This window comes from Meles meles, chromosome 18, assembly GCF_922984935.1.
Source record: "Meles meles chromosome 18, mMelMel3.1 paternal haplotype, whole genome shotgun sequence".
NCBI classification, from domain to species: Eukaryota; Metazoa; Chordata; class Mammalia; order Carnivora; family Mustelidae; genus Meles; species Meles meles.
Genome location: NC_060083.1, coordinates 44,330,928 through 44,358,254, shown reverse-complemented (window position 1 = coordinate 44,358,254; position 27,327 = coordinate 44,330,928). Strand labels below are relative to the sequence as shown.

Sequence of the window (27,327 nt, the reverse complement as noted above, 5' to 3'; positions counted from 1 at the left end):
ATTCATTCATAGAGATGATGGCCCAGAATTCCAAGGACTGTTTCCTTAATTTTTTCCCTCTTCTTTTTTAGAGAGAGAGTAGGGGAAAGGGCAGAGGGAGAGGGACAGAGAAAATCTTTTTTTTTTTTTAAGATTTTATTTATTTATTTGTCAGAGAGAGAGATAGAGAGCCCCCAGACAGGCAGAGGCAGAGAGAAAAGCAGGCTCCCTGCCGAGCAAGGAGTCCGATGCGGGACTCGATCCCAGGACCCCGGGATCATGACCCGAGCGAAGTTATCCGCTTAACCAACTGAGCCACCCAGGCAGGCATCCTGACAGAGAGAATCTCAAGCAGGCTCCATGATGCTGGGATCATGACCCCAGCCGACCAAGAGTTGGATGCTTAACCGACTGAGCCATTGCAAGCACCCCTTTTTTCCTTCATGTTAACGTGTTCAGATCTACCTATTAATTTTCATTTAATTCAGGACTATGACCTAGTTTTTCTAGAATTTGGTGAGGGGCCAGGGAGGTGAGTCAGAGATGATGGAGACGGGCCATCCCAACTTGGGTTTGCTTATTTGTTACTAGTAATCTGACCACAGAGGTGACTGAGTGAGAATTTAAAAAAGCAAAACAGCTTATCTGTCCACTTCACTTGAGTATTTTATTTTTTGGGGTTCTTAAAAAATTTATTTATTTGTCAGAGTGAGAGCACAAGTAGGCAGAGCAGCAGGCAGAGGGAGAGAGAGAAGCAGGCTCCCCGCTGAGCAAGGAGCCCGATGCAGGGCTTGATTCCAGGACTCTGGGACCATGACCTGAGCCAAAGGCAGCTGCTCAGCCAACTAAGCCACCCAGGCGCCCCCACTTGAGTATTTTATAAGTATAGACTATGGCAATGGCTAATAGTGTCTGGAATAATTGTTAATAATCATTGAATTCATGATATTTCTTGCTGCTGAGCAAGGTGAATCTAAAGTGAGGAGTGAGTTAAAGTATCAAGTTTGTCTTGTTTTTGTCGCACCTTGATGGTGATTTTTCCGCATGCGCGCATGCACGCTTATGGTGTGTGTGTGTGTGTGTGTGTGTGTATGTATATGCAGGTGTATGTTGGTTTCAGAATCGTTCTGTATCCTTCTTCCTTTTCCTAGGGCATATGCGGCCAGCAAGGAATCACATGCGACTTTGGTGTTTCATAATCTCCTGGGTGAGATTGACCAGCAATACAGCCGTTTCCTGCAGGAGTCAAATGTTCTCTATCAGCACAATCTGCGGAGAATTAAGCAGTTCCTTCAGGTGGGGTGCGAACCTGACCCTGCAGAGTAGGCTGTTAGCTTTCTGTCCAAGAAGCATTTCTTTCCTCGTTTGCCTAGGAATGAGACTCTATCTTGTACTTTAAATCAAAGGAGAAATTACTAGCCCTTCCTCAAACCTCTGTATACCCACCCTTGGGCATCATTATCTGAAATACACTTCTTTTGTCCGCTGGAGACCCAGTTGTTACAGTAATCATCTTGCATTAGTATATCTTAATAACATGATCAGAACTAGTGGTTTCATAGGAAAATGACTTTTTTTTTTTAAAGGAAGGGGTGGAAGGGGCAGAAGGAGGCAGAAAGAATCTTTTTTTTTTTTAAGATATTTTTATTTATTTATTTAATAGACAGAGATCACAAGCAGGCAGAGAGGCAGGCAGAGAGAGAGAGGAGGAAGCAGGCCTCCTGCTGAGCAGAGAGCCCGATGTGGGGCTGGATCCCAGGAGTCTGAGACCATGACCTGAGCCAAAGGCAGAGGCTTTAACCCACTGAGCCACCCAGGCACCCCAGGCAGAAAGAATCTTAAGCAGGCTCCACACCCAGGGCGAGCCCCACTCTAGACTGATATCATGACACTGAGATCATGACCTGAGCCGAAGTCAAGAGTCAGATTCCCAACTGACTGAGCCACCCATACACCCCAGATGATTTATTTTTAAATGTTAAATGTTTGACTGTAATCAGATACTCTTGGACAAGGTCTGTCACCTCCATAGGAGACCAGGATAACATATTTTCCAAAGACTCAGACTGGTATGCCTTCTGTCACAGAAGGACAGCTCACTGTGACAATCTTTTTTCTGTTCTCCCCTTCATCTCCCACTGGTGGCAGCCAGGCTCTGAGGCCCTCATTTTATTGTTTCATGTAGTAAGTGTAATATTCTGGGTCCACAGCTCCTTGGACTACTGCTACTTTTCATTCTTTCTCTCCCCCTTATAGAGCAGATATCTGGAGAAGCCAATGGAGATTGCCCGAATCGTGGCCCGGTGCCTGTGGGAAGAGTCCCGCCTGCTTCAGACTGCAGCCACTGCAGCCCAGGTGAGACGTGGGAAGAAACAAAGCACCATTGAAGACGTGCTTCCCTTCTTGTGTGCAGAGATGGGCTCCCTCTTACACAGTCATAACAGTGTGCAACGACCTCCATGGGAAAAGTGGATGCATGGGGTTTTTCTTTTTTTCTTTAAGATTTTATTTATTTATTTGACAGACAGAGATCATAAGTAGGCACAGAGACAGGCAGAGAGAGAGGGGGAAACAGGCTCCCCGCTGAGCAGAGAGCCCGATGCGGGGCTTGATCCCAGGACCCTGGGATCATGACCTGAGTTGAAGGCAGAGGCTTAACCAACTGAGCCACCCAGGGCCCCACATGGGGTTTTTCTTATGAACAATGGAAAGAATTTTTTTTTTCTTGAGTACATAATGCACTGTCTTTTTGAAAAAAAATTAAAATTTGACACAATAGTATAAGGAAGAAAGGTTTTTTTTTTTCAAGATTTTATTTATTTGAGAGAGAGAGAGGGAGAGAGTGAGAAAGCATAAGAAGGGAGCTCAGAGGGAGAAGCAGACTTCCCATGGAGCCAGGAACTTGATGCGGGACTCGATCCCTGGGCTGAAGGATCATGACCTGAGCAGAAGGTAGTCGCTCAACCAACTGAGCCACCCTGGCACCCTAAGGAAGAAAGTTTTACAAAAATATGAAATGTCCATCCCTCTCTTTATTATCTCTTCCCAGGAGACCAATGTGAATAGTCTGGTGTATATCCTTCAGTACCTTTCTCCAGGCTCATACAAACTATAGAAAATAAACACATGCGCGCGTGCACGCGCACACACACAACACACACACTCTATTTAAATGTGTTTACACTCTGGTTTCTCTTCAGATCGCATAAATCTTTCGCCTTTTTAAATGCGTTTACTTCTCTGTGTCTTGCCTTTTTCATTTAATATTACATTATGTAAAAATGTTGGAAAGCTGGAGACAAAATTGTTATTATTTATAGATAGATAGGTCTTCTTGTAAGATCCAAGAGAAATAATTAAAAAAAAAAAGCCATTGGCGTTAACAAGAGTTTAGAAAGATGACTGCGTTCAAGGTAAGTATTTTAAGAATCTTATGTAGTTATGTAATAGCAACAATAACCTGTTAGAAAATGTCAGGAAAGAAAAAATCTGATTCATAATAGTAAAAACATTTGTATATAATATGCGTGTATTATTGGTATATATGATAAAATGACTGGAAGGTTATATATTGACTCATCACAGTGGTTGGTTATAGGAGGCTTTTTTTTTTTACTTTCTCTGAGAGGGTTTTCTTTTCTTTACTATAATCAGAGACTTTTTTTTTCTTCCCTGACCCCATTTTTTACTATTTATTTACTTTTAAAGATTTTATTTATTTATTTGACAGCAAGAGAGATAGTGAGAGAGGGAGCACAAGCAGGGGGAGCTGGAGAGGGAGCAGCAGGCTTCCCACTGAGCAGGGAGCTGGATGCGGGGCTTGATCCCAGGACCCTGGGTTCCTGATCTGCGCCAAAGTCAGACAGTGACTGAGCCAGACAGGCATCCCTGGCCCCCTTTCTTTAAAAAAAGATTTGTGCTAAAATACACACAACATGAAATTTACAATCTGAATCTTTTTTTTTTTTTTAAAGATTTTATTTATTTATTTGAGAGAAAGAATGAGTCGGGGGAGAGGGAGAGTTGGGCAGAGGGAGGAAAGAAGCAGTCTCCCTGCTGAAGGGCTCCATCCCAGGACCCTGGGATCATGACCTGACCCAAAGGCCGACGCTTAACCGACGGAACCACCCAAGCCCTCATCTGATGTATTTTCAAGTGTACACTTCATAGTGTTGGAGTTCAGTTACATCGTTGTGCAGCCATCTCCAGAACTCTTTTCATCTTAACTAAAGTCTAGACCCAGGAAACAACAGTTCTTTGTTCCCATCTCACCTCAGCCCCTGGCAACCACCACTTTCCTTTCTGTCTCTGTGAATTTGGGACCTCATAGAAGTGGACTCCTACCCTGTATTTTTGTGCCTGGGTCACTTTCCTTACCATAATGCCTTACTGTTATCCTTGTAACACATCTCAGAATTTGCTGCCTTTCAGAAGCTGAATGATGTTCCGCTGTATATAGACCACATTTTGTTTACGCATTCATCTGTTGAGGGACACTTGGATGGTATCTGCCTTTTGGCTATTGTGAATAATGCTGCTGTGAACAGAAGTGTACACTTTTTTCTCTTACAAGACAAAAATGTAGCAGGAACAGAAAAAAAAGGACATCTAAGTCTAACTGAGGGAGTTGGGGAAAGTATCACAGAGAGAGAGAGAGATTGTGTTTGAGCCAAGACTTAAGGCTGATGACAAGTACACCAGGCTGATGAGGAGAGAGCACTCCAGGCAGAGAGAAGATCGTGTTCAGACAGGGAAACATGAACGCATGTATTGCTGGGAGGAGCTGTGGAAAATTCCACATCTGGTTGGATAAGGAAAGGTCAAGGGCCATATTGTGAACATCTCTTTAGTCAGTCATGCCCAGCAGCTGGGCTTTGGAAGAGCAGTTTATCACAAGGGTTCAAGGGCCAGGCTGCCTGGGTTTGAGCCTCATAGCTCTGCCCCTTGCTGGATAACCTCAGGCTGTGGGCATATGCCTCCACGGGAATGGTCATCGTACCTCACTTCATAGAATTACATTAACTCGTGCCTGTGAGTGCTTAGAGCCTGACATACATGCAAAGTAAACATGAACTGCTCTCCGCTATCTCTGTCACAATCCTGGTCATCATCGTGGCGGTCACCACTACCGTAAGAAAGGAGAACCCACTGAGGAACCCAGAGCAGAGCACTAATGTGCTCAGATATGCATGAGGGGGAACTGGTAACACTCACTGTTTGAGACACCAGAGACAGCCCAGCTTGCAAAGAGGCACTCCCCCTTGCATCACTGGAGTTCTCTGTTGTGGAGAACCTTTATGTATGTGTTCATCCTGTCCCATAAGATAAAAATACTCAATTTAAGCCAATATGGGTAGAGGCTCCCAAATTTATCACAAAAGGCAAGGGAACAGTGGGTTCCCTGCGGATGTTCCCAATCTTACAGATCCAGGGTTGGCAAACAGTGCCCGTGGCCTCAGTCCGACCTGCCATGCCTGTTTTTGTAAATGAAATTTTGGGGAACATAGCCACACCCGTATATATACACGTTGTCTCTGGTTGCTTTCGTGCTTTGGGGACAGAGCTGAGTCTTTACCGCAGAGACTGGATGACCCAGAAAGCCAAAAATAGGTACCACAGCCTTTACAAGGCAAAGTTTGCCACCCTTGACCTAGAACTACATATTGGATACTTGATGCCTTAATGCAGGCCTTCCTGTTATTTTCTCTTTTTACATCATCTGGCATGTTCTTAAGTGTCTTTTATGGGTAGAGCACCAGGAACTAGGAAGACGAGTAGATGTGAGCCCCTCCACGCAGGGCTCTCAGTCTAGTTGGGATGATAGGTATACAAACACTCAAAGCAAGAGAAACATAGAGGAAGATGTGAGTAATTTTGCCTACAGAAGTTGAATAAGGTGTTAAAGGAGAGCAGACAGTTGCACTGAGTTTGAAGGTGAAGGAGTTCAGGTGTCCTTGGGCGGAAGCGCATGCCAGCCTGAGCCGAGGTGTGTGGGGAGCATGCTGTGTGTGGGGAAGCGTGGGTAGTTTGGGGTGACTGAAACACAGGCAGCGTCAGCTTCCCTCGTCATCAGATTGCATTGGTATGTGCTGGGTGGAGATGTATGTCTATACCTGGAAGCAGAGGGAGCCGGCAGGTTTTACGCTGGTCCTGCAGGTGGGCTTCTGTGCATGGCAATGAACCATATCTGTTTCCCTTTAAATGCAGCACCAATTTAGAAATAGACACGGCAGTCCAAAACAGTAAACTGTCAGCTGTATTGTTGATAAAACAAGACTGGAAAATGTGGTTTGGGTAGGTAACCGTTGGGGATTTCTGATGCCTGCCCCTGTGTTAGAACTAGGGGTGGTTTGCAGGACAGTATATCCCCTACCATCCGTATGGACCCACTGAACACAGAGTGAGAGGCCTCTAGAATGGCTTCTAAAAACCAGGCCCTCGCTCCTACCTTGTGTGTGCCCCAGGAAGGCAGAGGTGGAAGAGAGAGGCACCAGCTAAAGTGCTGGGTTCTTCGAAGATCTGTGCGTGCAGTCTTTCTCTTAACCTCACCAATCAGATGAGTCACTCCCACTGTGAAGAGAATAAAGAGGGGTTGCCCTCCCTGAACTCAGGGAAGTCGATGTTCTGTGGGCTTGGATGGGGACTTTTGGAAAGGGGGAGAGAAGGTCCCTGTATGACTGGCATGTTTGGGTCTACTTTGGAGACGCCTGGTAGCAGTACAGAGGACACATTGGAAATGAGAGACTAGAGGCAAAGAGATCAGTAGTTGGAGCTTGAGCTGAGCCAGTGGAACTAGAGATCTGTTTGTGAGATTATGGAGCCCAGAGCCAGGAGGATTTGGTGACTCTGTGTGAAATCTGTCTTTGAGACAGAGATTTTCTAGTTTGGAAAACTAGCACTATGATGTCTTTCCTCAGTCCCGTACCAGTATGTACTGTCTTGATCACTGCAGCTTTTTTTTCTTTTTTTCTTTTAAGATTCATTTAGGGACATTTGGACAGCTCATTGGGTTAAGTGTTGATTTTGGCCCTGGTCATGATCCCAGGGTCCTGGATCAAGCCCCATGTCAGGCTCCTTGTTCAGCGGGAAGTCTGCTTCTCCTTCTCTTTCTGCCCCTCCTCCTTACTTGTGTTCTCTCTCTTGCCCTCAAATAAATAAATAAAATCTTTAAAAAATAAAAAAGATTTATTTGAGAGCAAGAGAGAGCAAGCACTTAAGCAGGGGGAGGGACAGAGATAGAGGGAGAGAATCTCTAGCACATTCCCCATTGAGCACAGACCCTAACATGGGGCTCGATCCCACGACCCGGAGATCATGACCTGAGCTGAAATCAAGAGATGGTTGCTTAATGGACTGAGCCACCCAGGCACCCTTATGTGGTCTTTTTTGGGGGTCAGGTATCTTATTCCTTTTTTAAAAAAGTTTTTATTGATTTACTCATTTTAAGTAATCTCTGTACCCAGCGTGGGGCTCGAAACCATGACCCTGAGGTCAAGAGCCACAAGCTCCTCCAGCTAAGGCAGCCACGTGCCCCAGATATCCTACTACTTTCACGTTTCATGTGCTTTTTGACCTTTTCAGGGTACGTCCCGTGAGGTAGTCTCTCAATAACGCATTTCTCCTCTGGGACGGTGGTTTTTTGTTTTTCGTTTTTGTTTTCTTAAGATTTTATTTATCCATTTCACAGACAGAGATCACAAGTCAGACAGAGATACAAGTAGGCAGAGAGACAGGCAGAGAGAGAAGGGGAAGCAGGCTCCTTGCCGAGCAGAGAGCCTGATGCGGGGCTCGATCCCTGGACCCTGGGATCATGACCCAAGCCGAAGGCAGAGGCTTTAACCCACTGAGCCACGGTCCGTGGTTTTTTATTACGCCACCAAAATGTGTCGGATACCACCTACACTAAATGGGCACCCAAGACCTGCTGTCATAATTGTTCTGAATTTTTTTTAAGGTTTTTTTTTATTCATTCAAGAGAGAGCACGTGAGAGCACGAGCCAAGGCAAGGGGCAGCAGGAGAGGGAAAAGTCGGTTTCCCACTGAGCAGGGAGCCCAACAGGGGGCTCAGTCCCAGGACCCTGGGATCATGACCTGAGCTGAAGGCAGACACTTAACCAACTGAACCACCCAGGCACCCGGGTTCTGAATTTTTTTTTTTTTTAACATACTTAACTTAGAATGAGGTTTTTGAAGGTAGGGACCATGTCTTAGCTCAACATGTGGTCCCCTAGTCCAACAGAGAGTGGCTTTAGAGTTGGCCCAAGGTCAAGGCAAGGACGCGGAGCAAACTTTGCTGATGGCGCCAGCTTGCGGCCTGTTTCCCTTCCCCTCCCAGTAGCAGCAGCACCTCAGCCAACAGGAAGGGTGGTGAGTGGGATGGCACTGGACAGCTCCCCGTAGTTCCTGTGCTCACGTGTGTGTTGATCTCCTTTTCTGGCAGCAAGGGGGCCAGGCCAACCACCCCACGGCCGCCGTGGTGACAGAGAAGCAGCAGATGCTAGAGCAGCACCTACAAGACGTTCGGAAGCGAGTGCAGGTGAAGCAGGTCGTGGGCAGGGAGCCTTTCCTGGGGGACATTGCCTGTGGGTCCTGCGTGTGTCTTGTTTGAGGTTTTGGCTTCATTTTAATTCTCAGAAACTTTCCTTTCCCTCTTCCCAGGAAACTCTTGTTCACTTCTGCCTTTTTGTTTTGTTTTGGTGTGTTTTGTGTGTTGGTTTTAAACAGGATCTAGAACAGAAAATGAAAGTGGTCGAGAATCTCCAGGATGACTTTGATTTCAACTACAAAACCCTCAAGAGTCAAGGAGGCAAGTGACAGTTAGAGACGTTAAAATCTGCTGGAGAAAGTGCGTCTGTTACCTGAGTCCTGGGACTCGTGCATCCGGCCCCTGCTCAGACTCGGTGGCCAGGGTGGAGGTGGTGCACAGAGGGGCTCTGGTGCTTCCGGGAGGGTTAAGGACACAAGTATTCCATCGAGTCAAGGGGGTTTTTCCTTCATCCGCAGACATGCAGGATCTGAATGGAAACAACCAGTCAGTGACCAGGCAGAAGATGCAGCAGCTGGAGCAGATGCTCACGGCGCTGGACCAGATGCGACGGGTAAGAGCTCAGACCACCTTCCCTGCCTGCACCATCCCCCCCGACCTGGGCGGTCACGACACTTCCTGGCAGAACTCGCCTGGTTTCTAAAGAGTTCCTTCTCTGGAATTGACTAAGGAGTGTGGTTAGAGACTGTCTGAGGAAATGTTTCCTGACTTTGTTTGGGTTTCCAATCAGAACATCGTGAGTGAGTTGGCGGGGCTGTTGTCCGCAATGGAGTATGTGCAGAAAACTCTCACGGACGAAGAGCTGGCTGACTGGAAGAGGCGGCAACAGATTGCGTGCATTGGAGGCCCTCCCAACATCTGCCTAGATCGCCTTGAAAACTGGTAAAAGATGACAGAGGAGTGTTCCTTCCTTTCTAGAACGCTGTGCTAAAATTACGGTCCTAACTGCAGACTCAGGAGTGGACTGCATCTCACAGGTGCAGACTTGGATGGACTCATCTGGGTCCATCTGGGGACCCATCTGGGTGGCTCAGTCGGTTAAGCATCTGCCTTCGGCTCAGGTCCTGATCCCAGGGTCCTGGGATCGAGCCCCGCATTGGGCTCCCTGCCCCGTTGAGGGGGTGGCAGGTCTGCTGCTCCCTCTCCCTCTCCATCTACCCCTCGCCTGGCTTGTGTGCGCTCATACTGTATCTCAAATAAATAAATAAAATCCTAAAAAAAAAAAAAAAAACTAGTGAAGTCTAAGAGTTAAAATCTGAAAAGTTTTACTTTATTTGGACAATTTTTTTTAAAAGATTTTATTTATTTATTTGACAGAGAGAGAGACAGTGAGAGAGGGAATACAAGCAGGGGAAGCGGGAGAGAGGGAGAAGCAGGCTTGCTATGGACCAGGGAACCTGATGTGGGGCTTAATCCCAGGATGCTGGGATCATGACCTGAGCCAAAGGCAGGTGCTTAATGACTGAGCCACCAAGGCGCGCCCCTGGACAATTTTTTAATAAAATTTTGTTTATGTTGCTATATCTTAAATATGTTTTTATTTATTTGAGAGAGAGATAGCACGCACATGGAAAGAAGGGCAGAGGAAGAGGGAGGGGGAGAGAGAGAATCCGAAGCCAACTCCATGCTCAGTGCAGAATTCCACGCCTGAAAGGTCACGACCTAAGCTGAAACTAAGAGCCGGTCACCCAGCTGACTGAGCCACCCAGGCGCCCCCGTTTTATTTAATAATTTGAATAAAGCTTTTGGTTTTAACCATGTAGCACAGACCAAAGTTTGAATTTTAGTTATTCTAATAATCTTATAATGATGCATGCTTTTTATAAGGGAAAAAAGTTGATACACAGAAAATTAACAAAGAGAAGAAAAGTCTTTTAAAAACCAATCATTCAGGAACGCCTGGGTGGCTCAGTCGGTTAAGCTGCTGCCTTTGGCTCAGGTCGTGATCCCAGGGTTCTGGGATTGAGTCCTGCATTGGGCTCCTTGCTTGGCAGGGAGCCTGCCTCTCTCTCTCCATCTCTGCCTGCCTCTCTGCCTACTTGTGCGCTCTCTCACTTGCTCGCTCTCTCTGGCAAATAAATAAATAAATAAAATCTTTAAAAAAAAATCATTCAGGGGTGTCTGGGTGGCTCAGTGGGTTAAAGCTTCTGATTCGGCTCAGGTCATGATCTTAGGGTCCTGGGATCGAGCCCCACATCGGGCTCTCGCTCAGCAAGGAGCCTGCTTCCCACCCACCCTCTGCCTGCCTCTCTGCCTACTTGTGATCTCTGTCTGTCAAATAAACAAAATCTTTAAAAAAAATCTGAAAAGAAAAAATGGTAGTCATTTCTACATTTTCATATCAGTGGGATCATTCTTTATCTGCTCTTTCCCTGCTCTTCATGGAGCATGTCCTTAGTGAGCATCCTTGACGTGCAAGGCCCAACAGTGCCCATGATGCACCAGCTTAAACTATGAGAAACTTGACATAAAAGGACACCCAGCAGGTGTAGAGCATGAAACTGGAAATTTAGGACAGCCCTACATGAGAAAGCCTGCTTGTTCATATCCTCACTAACCTTGAATTTTGTTAATTCACTAAAAGCAGTTTTAAGTGCTTTTTAAAAAATACATTCTGTTTTTTTAAGAGATTTTTATTTATTTGTTTGAGAGAGAGAGGATGAGAGAGAGCACGAGCTGGGGAGAGACAGAGGGAGAAGCGGATTCCCCTCTGAGCAGAGACCTCAACATGGGACTCAGTTCCAGGTTCCTGGAATCGTGACCTGAGCTGAAGGCAGATGTTTAACTGACTGAGACACCCAGGCGTCCCACATTTTTTTTTTTTAAGATCTTATTTATTTATGAGAGACAAAGAGGGAGACGGGGGGAAGGGCAGAGGGAGAGGGAGAAGCAGACCCCCTGCTCAGCAGGGAGCGCAGTGTAGGACTTGATCCCAGGACCCTGAGATTAGGACCGAGCCAAAGGTAGATACTTAACCGACTGAGCCACCCAGGCCACTTTAAGTGCTTTCTGATCAGGGAACCAAAAATCTTAAGTTCGGGGAATGGGAGAATGTAAGTGCCAGAAGAGAGTCAGGGAGCCCAGAAATTCCAGCAGCTGTCCTGTTCCTACCTGCCCCCTCCACCCCCACCCCCCAGCACATCTACACCTTCTCTCTGAGGTCTTCTAGTCTTTATTAATCATGCGCTTCAACTCCTGTCATGCATGGGGTCACGAAGGCCCGCGATGGTGAAGGGACTGTCTAATTGCGTTTCCCCTGTCCCTACATTTTGGTACAAGGACAGGTTAGAATGAAGACAGCGAATGCCACATTTTATATTTCATGTTCTTCGTAATTCGAATGCTTGTTCAAGGGGCGCCTGGGTGGCTCAGTGGGTTGAGCCACTGCCTTCGGCTTGGGTCGTGATCTTGGGATCCTGGGATCGAGTCCCACGTCGGGCTCTCTGCTCGGCGGAGAGCCTGCTTCCCTCTCTCTCTCTCTCTCTGCCTGCCTCTCTGTCTACTTGTGATCTCTCTCTATCAAATAAATGAATAAAATCTTAAAAAAAGAAAAACAAAAAAAAAACCCGAATGCTTGTTCGAATGCTTGTCACTTCTTCATGCTTCTTGGGAGTGTAAGTTTTGTTTTTTGTTTTTGTTTTTGTTTTGTTTTTTAAGATTTTATTTATTAGAGCAAGAAAGCATGCGGAGAACATGAGCAAGGGGAGGGGCAGGGGGAGATGGAGGAGCAAGCTCCTGGCTGAGTAGGGAGCCCAGTGCAGGATTTTGTCCTAGGACCCTGGGATCATGACCTGAGCCAAGGGCAGACACTTAACTACTGAGCCACCCAGGCGCCCATTCTTTGGGGGATAAATTTTAACACTTCTTCCTCTGTGCCTAGCTCTCTCTTAGAAATGTCAAATTTTAGGAAGGGACTGTTTTTAAAAAAAATAGATTTACCTTTTCTTATTTTTATTTTAATTTTTTTTAGTAAGCTCTCTGCCCAGTGTGGAGCTTGAACTCATGACTCGAGATCAGGAGTCACATGCTCTCCTGACTAAGCCAGCCAGCCACCCCCCACTTTTTCTTATTTAATACCACTGAATTACACACTTAAAATGATCAATTTTATGTAATATATATTTTACCACAATAAAAAAAATTTCCCTTTCTAATTTGAGGGGTCTGCATGGTGGTGTTTGTATCTGGGATTCCCTGCCTCTTCTCCAGCTCACTGGTGTGCACTCACTCAGGTAACTAATAGCTTTCTTATTTTATTGGCAGGATAACCTCATTAGCGGAATCTCAACTTCAGACCCGCCAACAAATTAAGAAACTAGAGGAGTTGCAGCAGAAAGTGTCCTACAAAGGGGATCCCATCGTACAGCACCGGCCAATGCTGGAGGAGAGGATTGTAGAGCTGTTTAGAAACTTAATGAAAAGGTAACTTAGAATTCCGGTTTCTTTCCCTTATCCTCTTGCTTCGGAGGCACAGGACGAAGACCGGTTCACTGTGAAGCATATGGACCACTGTTCCTCTCTTTGCCTTTCAGTGCCTTCGTGGTTGAACGGCAGCCCTGCATGCCCATGCATCCTGACCGGCCATTAGTCATCAAGACTGGAGTCCAGTTCACTACCAAAGTCAGGTGGGCCCCGCACTTCCTCTTTTGCTAGATATTTTATTGAGAGACGCTCTTAGGATGAGAGCAGAGTTGGTGGCCACGGTTGTCCTCTCCAGGCATCACAGGCGGTGGAATGGCGGGTATGGAATTTATTGATATCAGCTTGTGCCTTGATTCTCCTGTCAAAAGCCAAGGAATGGTTACCTCTTTTGGAGGTTACTGGGCATAGTCCTATAATTTCAGGCCTGTAGTCTCAGGCTGTTGTGTCTCCTTCTGTCTTGCAACAGAGGCAGAATAATGCTGGTTATTTTCTGTTCTTGGAGCCTGCTTTTCCTTAAGGATTTTAAGAGAATGAGTAAGGCTTTGAGATCCAGAAGCTAAGAGGCCCCGGAGCAGATGGGTGGTATGCCTTGCGGGGGGTGGAAGGGGGGGGGTTGAAGGGGGATGAGGTGGGGGGCGGGAGGTATGTGTGTGGCTTTCACACCTAAGTAAGAACAGGTATGTTGGGGTTTGCCCTTCTGTAGTGAAATTTCCCTCTTCAGAAACTTGGTGTTAGGTTTCAGGTTTAACAGAAAGAACACCAGCTGCGGAGCTCGTATTCCTGTAATACTTCTCGTGAAACGACTTTTACAATTCTTTTGTGAATCTCTCACAACTTTGTCCAAGTTCGAGGTTCTTAGGCTTCCTTTCAGTACCTCTTGGCCCGAAGAGGTGATACTCGGCATAAGGTCAAAGACACACTACTAGCAGGAAGAGGAATTTGGGACTATGCTTTTTCACCTTTTAGAAATGAAGGGTTGTGAATTTTATATTCCTCTAAGTAAGAGTTGCTTGGGAGGGGGAGCCTACTGACTTTTTTTTTTAACTGATATTTTTTTTTCTTTACTCAAAAACTTTTTTTTCCCCCCTTTTTGAAACAGATTGCTGGTCAAGTTCCCTGAGTTAAATTATCAACTTAAAATTAAAGTGTGCATTGACAAGTAAGTACTCTGTATCTTCACTCTTCTTTTTTCTTTTTTTCAAATGAGAAACAAATGAGAACTTAGATAATCATGTGACCTTAGAGACTTTATCTCCATTCGGGGACCTTCATTTTTTGAACAAAAGTTTTCAAAAGTCTTGTAGTGCATTGTCATTTATGTGCCTGAACAAAGTCACAAAGCTGGTGATACAGACGTGAGTTGCGATTGCTGTTGTGACCCTGGGTCCCGGTTTTTATTTAATTTTTTTACCTATCAATGTAATTTATGCATATCACATAAAACCCTGACTATATGGGAAAAATTGATGCTTTTTACTGTTCCATGCTTCACCACATAATGGAATACTTACTTCTCAAAATTTAAGTATACTTCTCAAAAATTAAAATGCACATACACTTTGAAGAGATTTGAAAAAAGAAAATTTCCCTTCATTTTGGGTGATGTAAGTATCTGGAAATTACCATGAGAATTGGAAAATAATTACCAATGAAATAAGGGACTTAGGGAAGGCGGTAGGTTTAATAAATAAGCAAACAAAAATTAATAACTTCAACCATACATTAGCATTAACCAGTCAGAAATTATAATAGAAAAAATGATTTTGCAATAAGCAAAAAAGTAAAAAAAGTATATTAGAGTAAACTTAACAGAAATGTTTAAGGGCTATTTGATGAAAATTATGAAATTTTATGAGGAAGGGATATTGTAAAAAATGATGAAATAATAATATTCCTGGATTGCAGACTTTCATTATAAAGATGTTGATTCTTCTCAGTTAATGTGACACCAAGCAAAATGCAAATAGAATTTCTTAAACTCTTTGACTTAACTCTTCAAGTTGTAGCTTAGATGAGAAAAATAAGCAAAGATAGTTTTTGTTTTTTTAGGGGTTTTTTTAGATCTTATTTATTTGAGAGAGGGAGAGAGGAAACACAAGCAGGGAGAGAGGGAGAGGGAGAAGCAGACTCCCCACTGAGCAGGGAGCCTGACACAGGGCTTGATCCCAGGACCCTGAGATCATGACCTGAGCTGCAGGCGGGTGCTTAACTAACTGAGCCACCCAGGCACTCCACAAAGATAGTTCTTTTAAAAAAGGGATGTATTTATTTATCTTTAGGGTAAAAAATCTTAACATAAAATTTACCATCTTACTCATTTTTAAGTATATGGTGTCAAGTATATTCTCATTGTTGTGCAACAGATCTCACAACTTCATCTTGCAACATGGAAACTACATCCATTGACAACAAGCCCCCGTTTCCCTACCCTCCCAGTCCCTGCTGACCACCATTTCACTTCTGAAAAAAAATTTTAATGAATAAAAATAAGTGAGAGTGGTATGGGAAGATGCCTGGCCAGATACTAACATGTAGTTTCAGCTCCTAAATGAGTGTGTGACTAGTGCAGGAATAAACTGATTGACCCTTGAAATAAAATCTTGAGTCCAGAAATAGACCTTCATATATAAAGAATTAACATATGTTTAAAATGATACCTCGAATCTGTGAGTGAAGGATGGATTATTCAGGAAGGAGTTTTGGGAAGACCTGCTATTGGAGAGGATTTGAATGAGAAGCTCAAGTTTTACTGATTGCTAACCAGCAGATGCATCTGTATGTTTAAACTCATGTGTCTTACATACACGTAGGAGAACGTATATATAATACAATGATGGTAAAATCACAAGACGGTAAAACCACTTTGGAAAAGAACTTGGCAGCTTCCTACCAGTTAAGCGTGCACCTACCCTAGGAGCCACCTCTTCCACTCTGAGGTATTAACCCAAAAGAAATGAGAGTATATATCCACACACAGGGCTGTACGGAAACGTCCATTAATCGGGGGAACAAATAAACAATTCGTGGCATGTCTATAAGCGTGCGCTAACCAACTGTGCCACTGGGACGTCATAATTTATGGTCTACCTATGAATGGACTATTCACCAGTAAAGAGGAATGAACTACTGATACTTACAACGCATAAGAAATCTCGGAATAATTACACTCCGTGAAAGAAGCCAAACGAAGAAAAAACGAAGAAAAAAAAAAGACTCGTCCTTTAGTTTCCATTTATATAGAATTCTAGAAATGAAAATGAATCTGTGGTGACTGAAAGCAGATCAGTGGTGGCCTGGGGACAGAGGTAGGGTGGGGTGTGGGAATTGGGAACGGATTGCAAATGGGCCTGGGGAAACTGTGGGATGATGGGTCTGTTCGTTATCTTGTCTCTGCTGGTGATTTCATAGGTATTTGTAGCGTATGTACAGACATAGGTCAGACCTTGTCCACATACATTTTCAGTAGTGCACTTCACTGTTCATCAGTTATGTGTCAAAGGTATAATACAGAATTTTTTTTTTTTTTTTTTCTAAAAAGGAAATCTAGAGGGGCACCTGAGTTGGCTCAGTCAGTTAAGTGCTGCCTTTGGCTCAGGTCATGATCCCAGACTCCTGGGATCGAGCCCCAAGTCAGGCTCCTTCTCTCTCTGCCCTTCCTCCCTGCTCATTCTCTCTCTCTCAAATAAAAATCTTAAAAAAAAAAAATAAATAAAAAGGAAGTCTAGATTAAACACGAGGGAGAATTTCCTGGTAACAAGACTCTTAAATGTGATATATGGAAAGATATCTTCTGAATGGGTTAAAATCAGTTTTCATCTGTAAACCCACACAAAATGCTCTATTTAATAAATAGTAGCTATACTAGTGCATATATAGCAATGGAGAACCACTTTTAAGATAATACTTAAAATAATAAAAGAAGAAAGAATGAGAAATGCGACTATATAAAAAACCATATGTTCAAACACAGTAGAGCAAAAGACAGTGGACCCACCGGGGTGGGGGGGGGGAATGTTTCCAGCTAATACCAGATGGGATGGTCTGAGTTGCTGGTAACAGTAAACCTTTACAGAAAGTCCAGTGTGGCTTAAATAATAAGGAAATTTGCAGCCCAGTGTAACTGGAAATGCAGAGTTAGGGCAAGTTCCTGACAGTGAGATTAGTGACTCACTTACGTCACCCAGGACCCAGTATCTTCCGTCTGCCTCCTCGGCCATCATGAGTATCATCCACTTTGTAACATTGTCTTCTGAGTTCCAGTATGGCTGCTTCTGCTAATTAAGGTCCCATACTTCCTTGCTTCTGTTCAGTTGAAGCTGTGGAAAAAGTAATTCCTGCTGGGTTGTACCTCCTTCCCAGCCTGAGGGAGACAGTGGAGGTCACGTCCGCACCCCCAGGACCACTGCGCTGTGGGCATGCTGTGCTCTGATGTACTCAACAGTCAGGATGCCCTGGAGGCGGGCACAGGAAGGACACTTGAGCAGAACCAAGGGTCTCTTGGGAAGGGAGAGGTGATGCTGGGTAGGTATGGAGAGGCTTGTCATGTCACCCATATAAAATGTAATTGAATCGTTTCTAGAAACTCCCTGGAGAACAGTGGTTTTTCCAGCAGAGTAAACGACAGGTATTCAAAGTAGACTTTTTGAAGAAACCCGGGGCCCGTTTTATTAACACCAGTTTATATTCTTCACAGAGACTCCGGGGATGTTGCAGCTCTCAGAGGGTAAGTTCAGCCTAGAGGCTTCTTTTTGATTTGCTCAATCTGACTTTGTCTTCTGGCTACCCGGTCAGCTGCGTGCTTGGTTTCTCTGCTGTGATTCAGGTCCCGGAAGTTTAACATTCTGGGCACAAACACAAAAGTGATGAACATGGAAGAGTCCAACAATGGCAGCCTGTCTGCAGAATTCAAACACCTGGTACAAGGGGGGAGCCTGGGTCTGCGTCTCCTGGGCAGTTGGGAAGAGGGAGGGGGGGGGTGGGGGGGCTCACGTGACACGGGTGTTCCTTGCCTCTCTTACAGACCCTGAGAGAGCAGAGATGTGGTAACGGGGGCCGAGCCAATTGTGACGTGAGTATTATTGGGGATGGGAGCCAGCTGGGAAGGTCTTCTTTGATGGGGAGAGAACAAGAGCCTTCCTGTTGCCCAGAATTAGGGACACCAACCTGTGGTTAAGCTGTAGTCATACAGAAAAATCACCGCAGCTCAGAATGACATGGTCAGAAGTCATTATCTGCTCTGGAGTTCTCCAACTTGGAACATTTCCGTGATTGTCCTGGGAGTTGGTGAGAGTTGGCTCATCTTTAAGGAGGAGTGGAAAGTCCCTGACTGACTTACCCACACCCATTTGGTAGAAAAGAAGTTTTCCACCTTGCCTGGGGCTTTCCAGATTCCCCTTCCAACTTCTGCTGGCTGAGATGGCGTGGCTCCATTTTCGGTGACCTGTTTTTCTCACTGACGGGCCATTGAAGGGTGTAGTTAAGTTGGGGTTAAACATCCTAGAAAAAGAAAAAGAATAAAACCCATCCCCCTATTTCCCTTATTGTCTCCCTCCCTCTGATTCAGATTATTGAATGCTTGGTGTCAATAATAAACTTTAAAAAAAAATAGGTAAATGTGACCAGAAACTGGTTTTTAATCTTTTGAAAAGATTGTGACACCCTGTTCTTTTTCTGGTATTTATGTCCTGAGCCAGTCTTCCCTCTTCTCTAAAATGCAACAAACCTTTTTTAAAAAAACAAATTTATAGTACTTGACTATTTTTTTTTAAGATTTTATTTATTTATTTGACAGACAGAGATCACAAGTAGGCAGAGAGGCAGGCAGAGAGAGAGGAGGAAGCAGGCCCCCTGCTGAGCAGAGAGCCCGAGACCTGAGCTGAAGGCAGAGGCTTTAACCCACTGAGCCACCCAGGCGCCCCTATAGTACTTGACTATTAAGAGTGAAGTTCAGGGGCGCCTGGGTGGCTCAGTGGGTTAAAGCCTCTGCCTTCGGCTCAGGTCATGATCCCGGGGTCCTGGGATCGAGCCCCGCATCGGGCTCTCTGCTCAGCAGGGAGCCTGCTTCCTCCTCTCTCTCTGCCTCCTCTCTCTCTGCCTGCCTCTGCCTGCTTGTGATCTCTGTCTGTCAAATAAATAAATAAATAAAATCTTTAAAAAAAAAAAAAAGAGTGAAGTTCAACAGCATAGAAAAATGTCTGTGGCATGTTTGTTTTGAAAAAGCAAGATACGGGGTAGAGCATGGGTGACTCTTGATGTGGGATTATGAATTCAAGCCCCACATTGGGTATGGAACCTACTTAAAAAAGAAAAAGAAAAGAAAAAGTAAGATGCAAAATCATTTGAGTAGTAAATTAGTATATTTGTTTACAAAGCGTAGTACACAGTTTTTTGTCCGTTCGTGTATGTATTCCAGAGTTCTCAAAGAATATATACCAGTGTTGGGACGCCTGGGTGGCTCAGTTGGTTGGGCGGCTGCCTTCAGCTCAGGTCATGATCCCAGCATCCTGGGATCAAGTCCCACGTCCGGCTCCTTGCTCCGCAGGGAGCCTGCTTCTCCCTCTGCCACTCTATCTGCCTGTGTGCGCGCTCGCTCGCTCTCTCTCTCTCTCTCTCTCTGACAAATAAATAAAATCTTTAAAAAAAAAAAAAAAAAGAATATATACCAGTGTTGATGTATTTTTGCTGCTGTCAGTGCCCGGGACTGCTCTAGCCTATCTCCATAATAATTGTATTTTAATTTTTTTAATCTTTTTAAAAAGATTTTATTTGTGTATTTGACAGAGAGAGATCACAAGTAGACAGAGAGGCAGGCAGAGAGGGAAGCAGGCTCTGGCTGAGCAGAGAGCCGGATGCGGGGCTCGATCCCAGGACCCTGAGATCATGACCTGAGCTGAAGGCAGAGGCTTAACCCACTGAGCCACCCAGGCGCCCCAATAATTGTATTTTAAACTGAACATACATTATTTTTATAGTTAGAAAAAAAAGTGTTTTAAGGGAGCCTGCTTCCTCTGCTCTCTCTCTGCCTGCCTCTCTGCCTACTTGTGATCTCTCTCTGTCAAATAAATAAATTAAAAAAAAAAATCTTTAAAAATGAATTGGAATTGGGTGTCTGAAAATTCATGGAAAGTCTCACTGAAAGTAAGATTGCAGTATTGCTGGTGGAGGTATAAAGCATTCAGAGGACAGCTGGGGGTTATAAAAAAGGAACCAGCAGTGCCACTCCCAGGATTGACCAGTAGACAAATCTTGGCACATACGTGTGAGAAGACGTGTACGAAACGTCACAGCAGCCTGACGGTAAGTCCTAAATGGCAGCCCACCGTCACCACGGAGTGGATAAAGGATTTGGTGTAGAGTCCTATGATGGAACATGATACAGCTGTAAATACGAATAACCAGCCGAGTCATACAGCCACGGACGCAAAAAGTGAGGCACCCGGTACGTAGGGTATGCGTCTATCTGTGTCAGGCTCACAAACATCCAAAACTAAACAGCGCATACATTATTAGGGATAGAAATATGGTAACGCCATAAAGAAAAGCTAGGAAATGATAAACTGAAAACCCAAACCCAAGAACGAACCCAGCAGTTAGATCTGAGGGAGCAGGGACAGGGATGACAGTGGGGAAGGGCACCCTGAGAATCTCAGTGTAACAGTCTTTTCCCTTAAACTGGGCAATGGGTACAGGTGTTCTTCCCCGTTTTACAAATAATCTCTTGTTTGTAATAAGTCTGTAATAGTCTGATAAAACCCGTAAAGGATGAGCTTGAAGGTCATAGCACTTAAGAGTCGAACAGCGCATGTGCCCAGAGTTGTGTCCCTGGCCGCGTGTCCATGGCCTCCTGGTGAACTGCCCTTCTTGGTGCAGCGTGGCTGTGGCCTATCACTCTCCTCAGCCATGGCTGTTAGTGTAAGGGCTTTTCTCTGAGGAAGAGAGTGTCCTCCTTGTTGTTGTAGGCCTCCCTGATTGTCACCGAGGAGCTGCACCTGATCACCTTTGAGACTGAGGTGTATCACCAAGGCCTCAAGATTGACCTTGAGGTGAGTTCTGCCACAGAGTTGGGACGGGGCTGCGTGCGGGGGTGATTGAGGACAAGAACCTCCAGTTGGGACTTTTTCTACAGAAGGTAGAGAGATGACTCTCTGCTCAGCACTGTGTTTATTTTTGCTTGTTTTTCTTCCCAAACCCCAGCGTATCCCACTGAAAGTAGAGTCTTGCTTGAGTGCTTGGAAGATGCACTTCTTTTTTTTTTTTTTTTAAAAGATTTTATTTATTTATTTGACAGAGAGATCACAAGCAGACAGAGAGGCAGGCAGAGAGAGAGAGAGAGGGAAGCAGGCTCGCTGCCGAGCAGAGAGCCCGATGTGGGACTCGATCCCAGGACCCTGAGATCATGACCTGAGCTGAACGAAGGCAGCGGCTTTAACCCACTGAGCCACCCAGGTGCCCTGGAAGATGCACTTCTTGACCATTGAACAGCACGGGTTAGGGGTGCCAGCCCTCTGCCCAGTTGAAAATCTGGGTGTAACTTTTGACCTCCCCCCCAAACCTAACAATTTATAGCCTGTTGTTGACTGGAAGCCTTCCTGATAGCATAGTCAATGAGCACACATTTTGTATGTTATATGTTTTCTATGTTGTATTCTTACAATTAAGTAAGTTAGAGAAAAGATAATGTTGCTAAGAAAATCATGAGAGAAAATACATTTACAGTCCCGTACTCTGTTTATAAAAAAAAAAAAAAAAAAAATCCACGTATAAATGGACCCATGCAGTTCAAACCCATGTTGTTCAAGGGTCAACTATAAAGTCGACTTTTAGCAGACTTGATGTGAAAAATCTGTATTTAGAAATCAGTTATCGTTGACTTTATAAGGTTTGGGCAAAATAGTCTTTAGACAGCCAGTGTTTTAGTACACAGGCAATCATGCCCTTTGCCTTCTCTTTTTACCAACTTTCTTGATCTTTTAAGTTAAAAGTGGAGCTAAAGAAAGCAAAAATCCTTGTCTTTGACTCCTGGGACCTCTCTTTTAATGGGAAGATACAGCTTCAGTTCCCAGAGGCTGCCTTCCAGGTTTTATGGATGGGGAATCGGAGGGCTGTGAGTTCCAGGTTTGAGCAAGTCAGATTTTCAAGTTCCTGGTTGTGCCCTGTGGCCCATGTTTGGCATTCTCTCCACCGTGGCTGTTGAGCTGACTCAGCCACGCTCTTCCCCAAAAGTTGGCAGTAGGTGTGGTTCACGGCACATTCTTTTATTCCAAAACCCGCAGGTATGGCTGAAGAGCTGTTTGACGCTGGGAGGGCCCTCTGCCTCCCCAGCTCATTGCCTGCTTTCTCCACAGACCCATTCCTTGCCAGTTGTGGTGATCTCCAACATCTGTCAGATGCCAAACGCCTGGGCATCAATCCTGTGGTATAACATGCTGACCAACAACCCCAAGGTAGGCGCCCGTCCTCTGGAAACCGTTGTAGTCCCTCGTGTGGGTCCTCGGGCACCGCTCTCTCATCTCACTGAACAACTGTGTCGTTTTCAACAGAACGTGAACTTCTTCACCAAGCCCCCGATTGGCACCTGGGATCAAGTGGCCGAGGTGCTGAGCTGGCAGTTCTCCTCCACCACAAAGCGAGGGCTGAGCATCGAGCAGTTGACGACACTGGCTGAGAAACTCTTAGGTCAGCATTTTCCCTCTTTTCCCTGCTGCCCTCCTCGGGGAAAGGAATCTGGCCCATGGGGCTGTTTTCAGGAAAATGTGCTGAGCGAGGCTCCCGCTGGGGGCTAGGACGCATGCGCTTGTGCACTTAGGGGGGTGGGGAGGGTGCCCGCAGAGGTGGGAGGCAGAGGAAGCTCCCCTCCCAGTGATCATTTCTGAGGTGGGAGGCAGATGTCTCTTCTCCTGGTGGCCGGACCCCTCACCCTTCCAGAGCACCACTTTGTCTAGCTTTAGGAAGAGGTTTTTTTTAAGTGCGTGTTAGAAGGCAGAGGTAAAAGCTTGACCTCCGGGGCGCCTGGGTGGCTCAGCAGGTTAAAGCCTCTGCCTTCAGCTCAGGTCATGATCCCAGGGTCCTGGGATCGAGCCCCGCATCGGGCTCTCTGCTTGGCTGGGAGCCTGCTTCCTCCTCTCTCTCTCTCTCTGCCTGCCTCTCTGCCTACTTGTAATCTCTATCTGTCAAATAAATAAATCTTAAAAAAAAAAAAAAAAAAAAAAGCTTGACCTCCCTGTCTGTTTCTTCAATAAACTGGAAGCTGTTTTTTTTCTTTTCTCCTGAAAAAAAAATTTTCAGTGCTCTATTTTGCATGCTTCCTGGACTGAAAGCCGCTTTATCTCGTGCTGTCCCCAAACGTGAGCCTCTAACACTGTCAGCTTATTTGTGTATGCTACTGGTCCCCAGTCCACCGCACCGAGACGAGGAGGTGGTGGGGGGTGGCGGGGGGAGAGACTTGACATGTCATCCACCACCACACCCCAGGTACGCTGATGACGGGGTTTTGTGAGGGTGGATGTGTGTGTCCGTGTGTGCGCACAGGCATGCATGCAACAGTGGGAAGCTTCAAACACGTGGAAGCCGGTGGTGTCTCGGCCCATTGTGGGACAGATGTGTATGAATGTGTTTTCTTTTACAAGAAAATAGGACTGTGGGCGCCTGGGTGGCTCAGTGGGTTAAGCCTCTGCCTTCAGCTCAGGTCATGATCTCCGGGTCCTGGGATTGAGCCCCGCATTGGCTCTCTGCTCAGCAGGGAGCCTGCTTCCCCCTCTCTCCCTCTGCCTGCCTCTCTGCCTACTTGTGATCTCTCTCTGTCAAATAAATAAAAATCTTTTTAAAAAAAGAAAAGACCTTGATTCAAAGCTGTGAATTACACCGCTTTATTCTTTTTTTCCTTCAGGACCCGGTGTGAACTATTCAGGGTGTCAGATTACGTGGGCTAAATTTTGCAAAGTAAGCCGTCTTGTTAAATCCTCGGGCCACCTCTGGGAGTGGGAGGGAGTGCTCACCTGTGAGGTTGTCCTGGATGGTACTGGGCTTGAAGGCTGAAGACTCGTGGTCTTGCGGCCAGTAGGACCTACTTGAGGGTAGATGGGCCTGGGGATTTAGGTGGCATCGTGCCCCAAGGAAGGAGGTGGCTGGGAGGGTAGACTTAGCTTTCCCATTATTCTCTTCTTCAGGAAAACATGGCTGGCAAAGGCTTCTCTTTCTGGGTTTGGCTGGACAATATCATTGACCTTGTGAAAAAGTACATCCTGGCTCTTTGGAATGAAGGGTATGTTGAAATGTGTCTGGCGGAGTGCATGCGTGTAACAAGTCACCTGCTCTTGCGGAGGCCAGTGGTGGGGACTCTCTTTTTGCTTTTCTTTGGCTCCAGGTACATAATGGGTTTTATCAGTAAGGAGCGGGAGCGGGCCATCCTGAGCACCAAGCCCCCAGGCACCTTCCTGCTACGGTTCAGTGAAAGCAGCAAAGAAGGAGGTGTCACCTTCACTTGGGTAGAGAAGGACATCAGCGGTAAGTTGGACTCTAACCCGCCCCACCTGGTGGCAGTTCCTGCAGGCCCCACGACTGCTAGTTTCAAGCACCCACTGCCCCCTAGTGGGAAAAGATGGCTTCGCACTCCCCTACCTTGGACTTGAAGTGAGGCTTTACAGTGAATTCTTCTCTCCAAATTCTTTCAGCTGGAGTATTGTTCGCCAGATTGGTTTTGCTTACTTTGGGGGCTAATATTTGCCTAGAAATATTTGCCACTTAAACCTCATTCTTCTTCTCCTTTCTTACCTGCCTTGTTAATACACTTTCTGCAAGTAGTTATTTAGGTATATTGTCTGTGAGCCACCTGGGTGGTCTCTCCAGAAGGCAGCTGGACGTTTCCACAGTGCCCACTGACTAGACAGGATATTCAGGGCTCAGGAGCTAGGTTGGCATAAGACTTTCCCTTTTAAGGAAAAATAAATGGGGTCCTTTTCTCTGCGATCACCTGGCCATAGGTTGCCTTATTTTCCCTTACAATATCCCATGACAGGTAAGACCCAGATCCAGTCAGTGGAACCATATACTAAGCAACAGCTGAACAACATGTCGTTTGCTGAAATCATCATGGGCTATAAGATTATGGACGCTACCAATATCCTGGTGTCTCCGCTGGTCTATCTCTACCCCGACATTCCGAAGGAGGAGGCGTTTGGAAAGTACTGTCGACCAGAGAGCCAGGAGCATCCCGAAGCTGACCCAGGTAGTTGTTGATTTTCCGTGCCAGGCATTTAATTCTGGGGAAAAGGAGGAAATTGCAGGATCCCTGGGAGATAAACAGGTAAATGCCTGAAGAGCCTGGTGATCTTTTATTCCTTTTTGTGGGAAGGAACTTTGTAGTGAGTGCTTTTGGGGCAGCTGATGGGGTTGGAGAAAGGAGGGGAGTCAGAGTCACTCGTCCCTGCCCCACAGAAATCCTGCCACCCTAAGAGCACACACACACTCAGTGCAAACACCTAAAATGCTGCTGAGAGGGCGAGGACAGGCTTCTTCAGTAGCAGGATGTCCAGCCAGCACAGCTCTTCTTACGAAATAGCTGCTGGAAGGTTTGCAACTCAGACTTGAGTCTAGCATGTTTCCTTTTCCCCATCACTGAACAATGTGAGCGGTGTCGTGTGGGATGGAGAAAGGCTTTCTGGAGGAAATGAGTGTTCGCAACACTGGAACGCGGTTTACCAGCAGCGGCGGGGGAGTGGTGGTGGAGGGGGAGCGTGTAACCTGTGGGAGGGCGCGGGATGGGATTTAGAGTGTGCAGCAGTTGAGTTAAGCGGTTGGGTCATGTGCAAGAGCACCGGTGTTTCTGTAAGTCTGTAGACATTGTTTCATAGTAAGCTTGTAACCACCAGCGTCATCAGCGTGGAAGGGTGGCCCTCTAGTCCGTCTCATCCCCATTTGCTGCTTTGGCTCTCTGGATTCTTCTCTGTCCTGATCCTGATGGGGAGCCTGTGGTTCGCCATTCTTTTATTAATTTTTTTTAAAACTTCCCCTAATTGGAGAGCCAGCAGGGGGCTCTCTAAAAGGATCCTTGGAGGGTAGTTTCTGTATCCCATTTGTTTTTGGAAAAAACTGTTTCTGTGCAAAGACCTCACGCATCCAGGCATACCCCTTTTCCTAGGAATCCCCTCTTTTGAGGAATTTCTTGCGATGGGGAAAGACAGACTTTGCAGAGGGAGTTTGAGTTGCTTGTTAACTGACTTCCCTCTTTCCTTTGTTCTGGTGTTGGGTTTTGTTCTACTGGAGAAGAGTTAACTCTCACTTCCTGTCTGCTACTTATCTGCCTTTCCAGCTGTGCTTCAGTTGGGAGATGTGCTTATCAACCCCAACACGCTACTCTTTGTTCCTTTTGCAGAGGACCTTTAGGTCCAAATGCATGAAAGCAAATAAAGTTTGCTTTCATGATCCAGTTTCCCAATCTTCCTTTATCATCAGTCATCCCGTGTGACTGGGAGGCAAGGTCCTTTCCTGCCTGGAGTCCGTGTTTTTGGGGTGGGGGGGGATGGCCAAGACCCCAGGCAGGAGAAAGGAGTTAATTACTTGAGTGCTGTGCCCGCCTCCTGGGGAGGTGAGTGTAGGCAGTGGGCACTGAGGGGTTTGGTGTGTTGGGAGCCTGGTAACGGGGTGGGCCAGGTGCTGGGGGCGTCCCTGCATTCAAGTGGGCGTCCTCCAGCAGCTGGATCTGTGCCCGTTTCCTCTTGTTTTCCATCACGAAGGTATTTTTGCCCCCAGGGATAGCTCGATTGTCTTTCCAGGACTCTACCATCCTCTTACTTTGCCACCTGACCCCCCCCCCTCAAAGGATTTCTCGATGGCTTGAGGGCAAGACTCCTCTCTTAAAAATGACAACCCCCTAACCGAACAAATTGGATGAAGTATGTTGACAACCTTATACACAGCCATGGCTCCTGTTTTCAGTCTCGGTTCTCCTTTGTTTCTGCTCTGGCTAAATCTCACGCTGAAGCTAGCTTTCGCAGCTACCTGATCACTGGGGAACTAAATCCTTCTCTGCCCAGGATGTCGGCTCCCCTCGGGTCCTTGCCACAGTGGATTTATAGGACCCCAGAACCCTGCCTGGGTAGTGTCCTTGGATTCTGCTCCATGTGAATCTATTTCATGGCCCCAAATAACCTTGAGTGGCAGTCTGAGGACCTCCTGACAATGCCTTTTCTCAGACTGTCAGCACACTTTCTGATTCCTCGGTCTCTCTATAAACCTAAAGCGCTGTAACTGTTTCTTTCTCTCGGCCCACCCCACCCTGCCCCGCACCTCCTAAGTGATTTGTGCACCGGAATCCCCCCGATTTCATGCCAGTGCCTCCAAGCCTCCGTGACCTCTTGGTGTAAACATTCAGCACCTAAAATTCA

At 46.0% G+C, this 27,327-nt stretch overlaps 1 protein-coding gene across 5 annotated transcripts in view; it reads left to right on the top strand.

Annotated features, from left to right (window-relative positions):
• Positions 1-27,327, top strand: part of STAT3 (signal transducer and activator of transcription 3) — a 73,208-nt gene that overhangs the window by 41,806 nt on the left and 4,075 nt on the right. For 3 of the 5 annotated variants that reach the window (XM_045983990.1, XM_045983992.1, XM_045983989.1), the window contains 19 exons: positions 1,131-1,275; positions 2,236-2,334; positions 8,420-8,515; positions 8,704-8,785; positions 8,983-9,077; positions 9,255-9,406; positions 12,788-12,946; positions 13,057-13,149; positions 14,046-14,105; positions 17,640-17,669; positions 17,769-17,862; positions 17,967-18,014; positions 20,905-20,988; positions 22,291-22,389; positions 22,486-22,621; positions 23,832-23,884; positions 24,112-24,206; positions 24,309-24,448; positions 24,960-25,172. In XM_045983990.1, the coding sequence (XP_045839946.1) occupies positions 1,131-1,275; positions 2,236-2,334; positions 8,420-8,515; positions 8,704-8,785; positions 8,983-9,077; positions 9,255-9,406; positions 12,788-12,946; positions 13,057-13,149; positions 14,046-14,105; positions 17,640-17,669; positions 17,769-17,862; positions 17,967-18,014; positions 20,905-20,988; positions 22,291-22,389; positions 22,486-22,621; positions 23,832-23,884; positions 24,112-24,206; positions 24,309-24,448; positions 24,960-25,172 (1,973 nt within the window). The remainder of the gene's footprint in view (positions 1-1,130; positions 1,276-2,235; positions 2,335-8,419; positions 8,516-8,703; positions 8,786-8,982; positions 9,078-9,254; positions 9,407-12,787; positions 12,947-13,056; positions 13,150-14,045; positions 14,106-17,639; positions 17,670-17,768; positions 17,863-17,966; positions 18,015-20,904; positions 20,989-22,290; positions 22,390-22,485; positions 22,622-23,831; positions 23,885-24,111; positions 24,207-24,308; positions 24,449-24,959; positions 25,173-27,327) is intronic. The other 2 variants (XM_045983993.1, XM_045983991.1) reach the window with 1 other exon arrangement.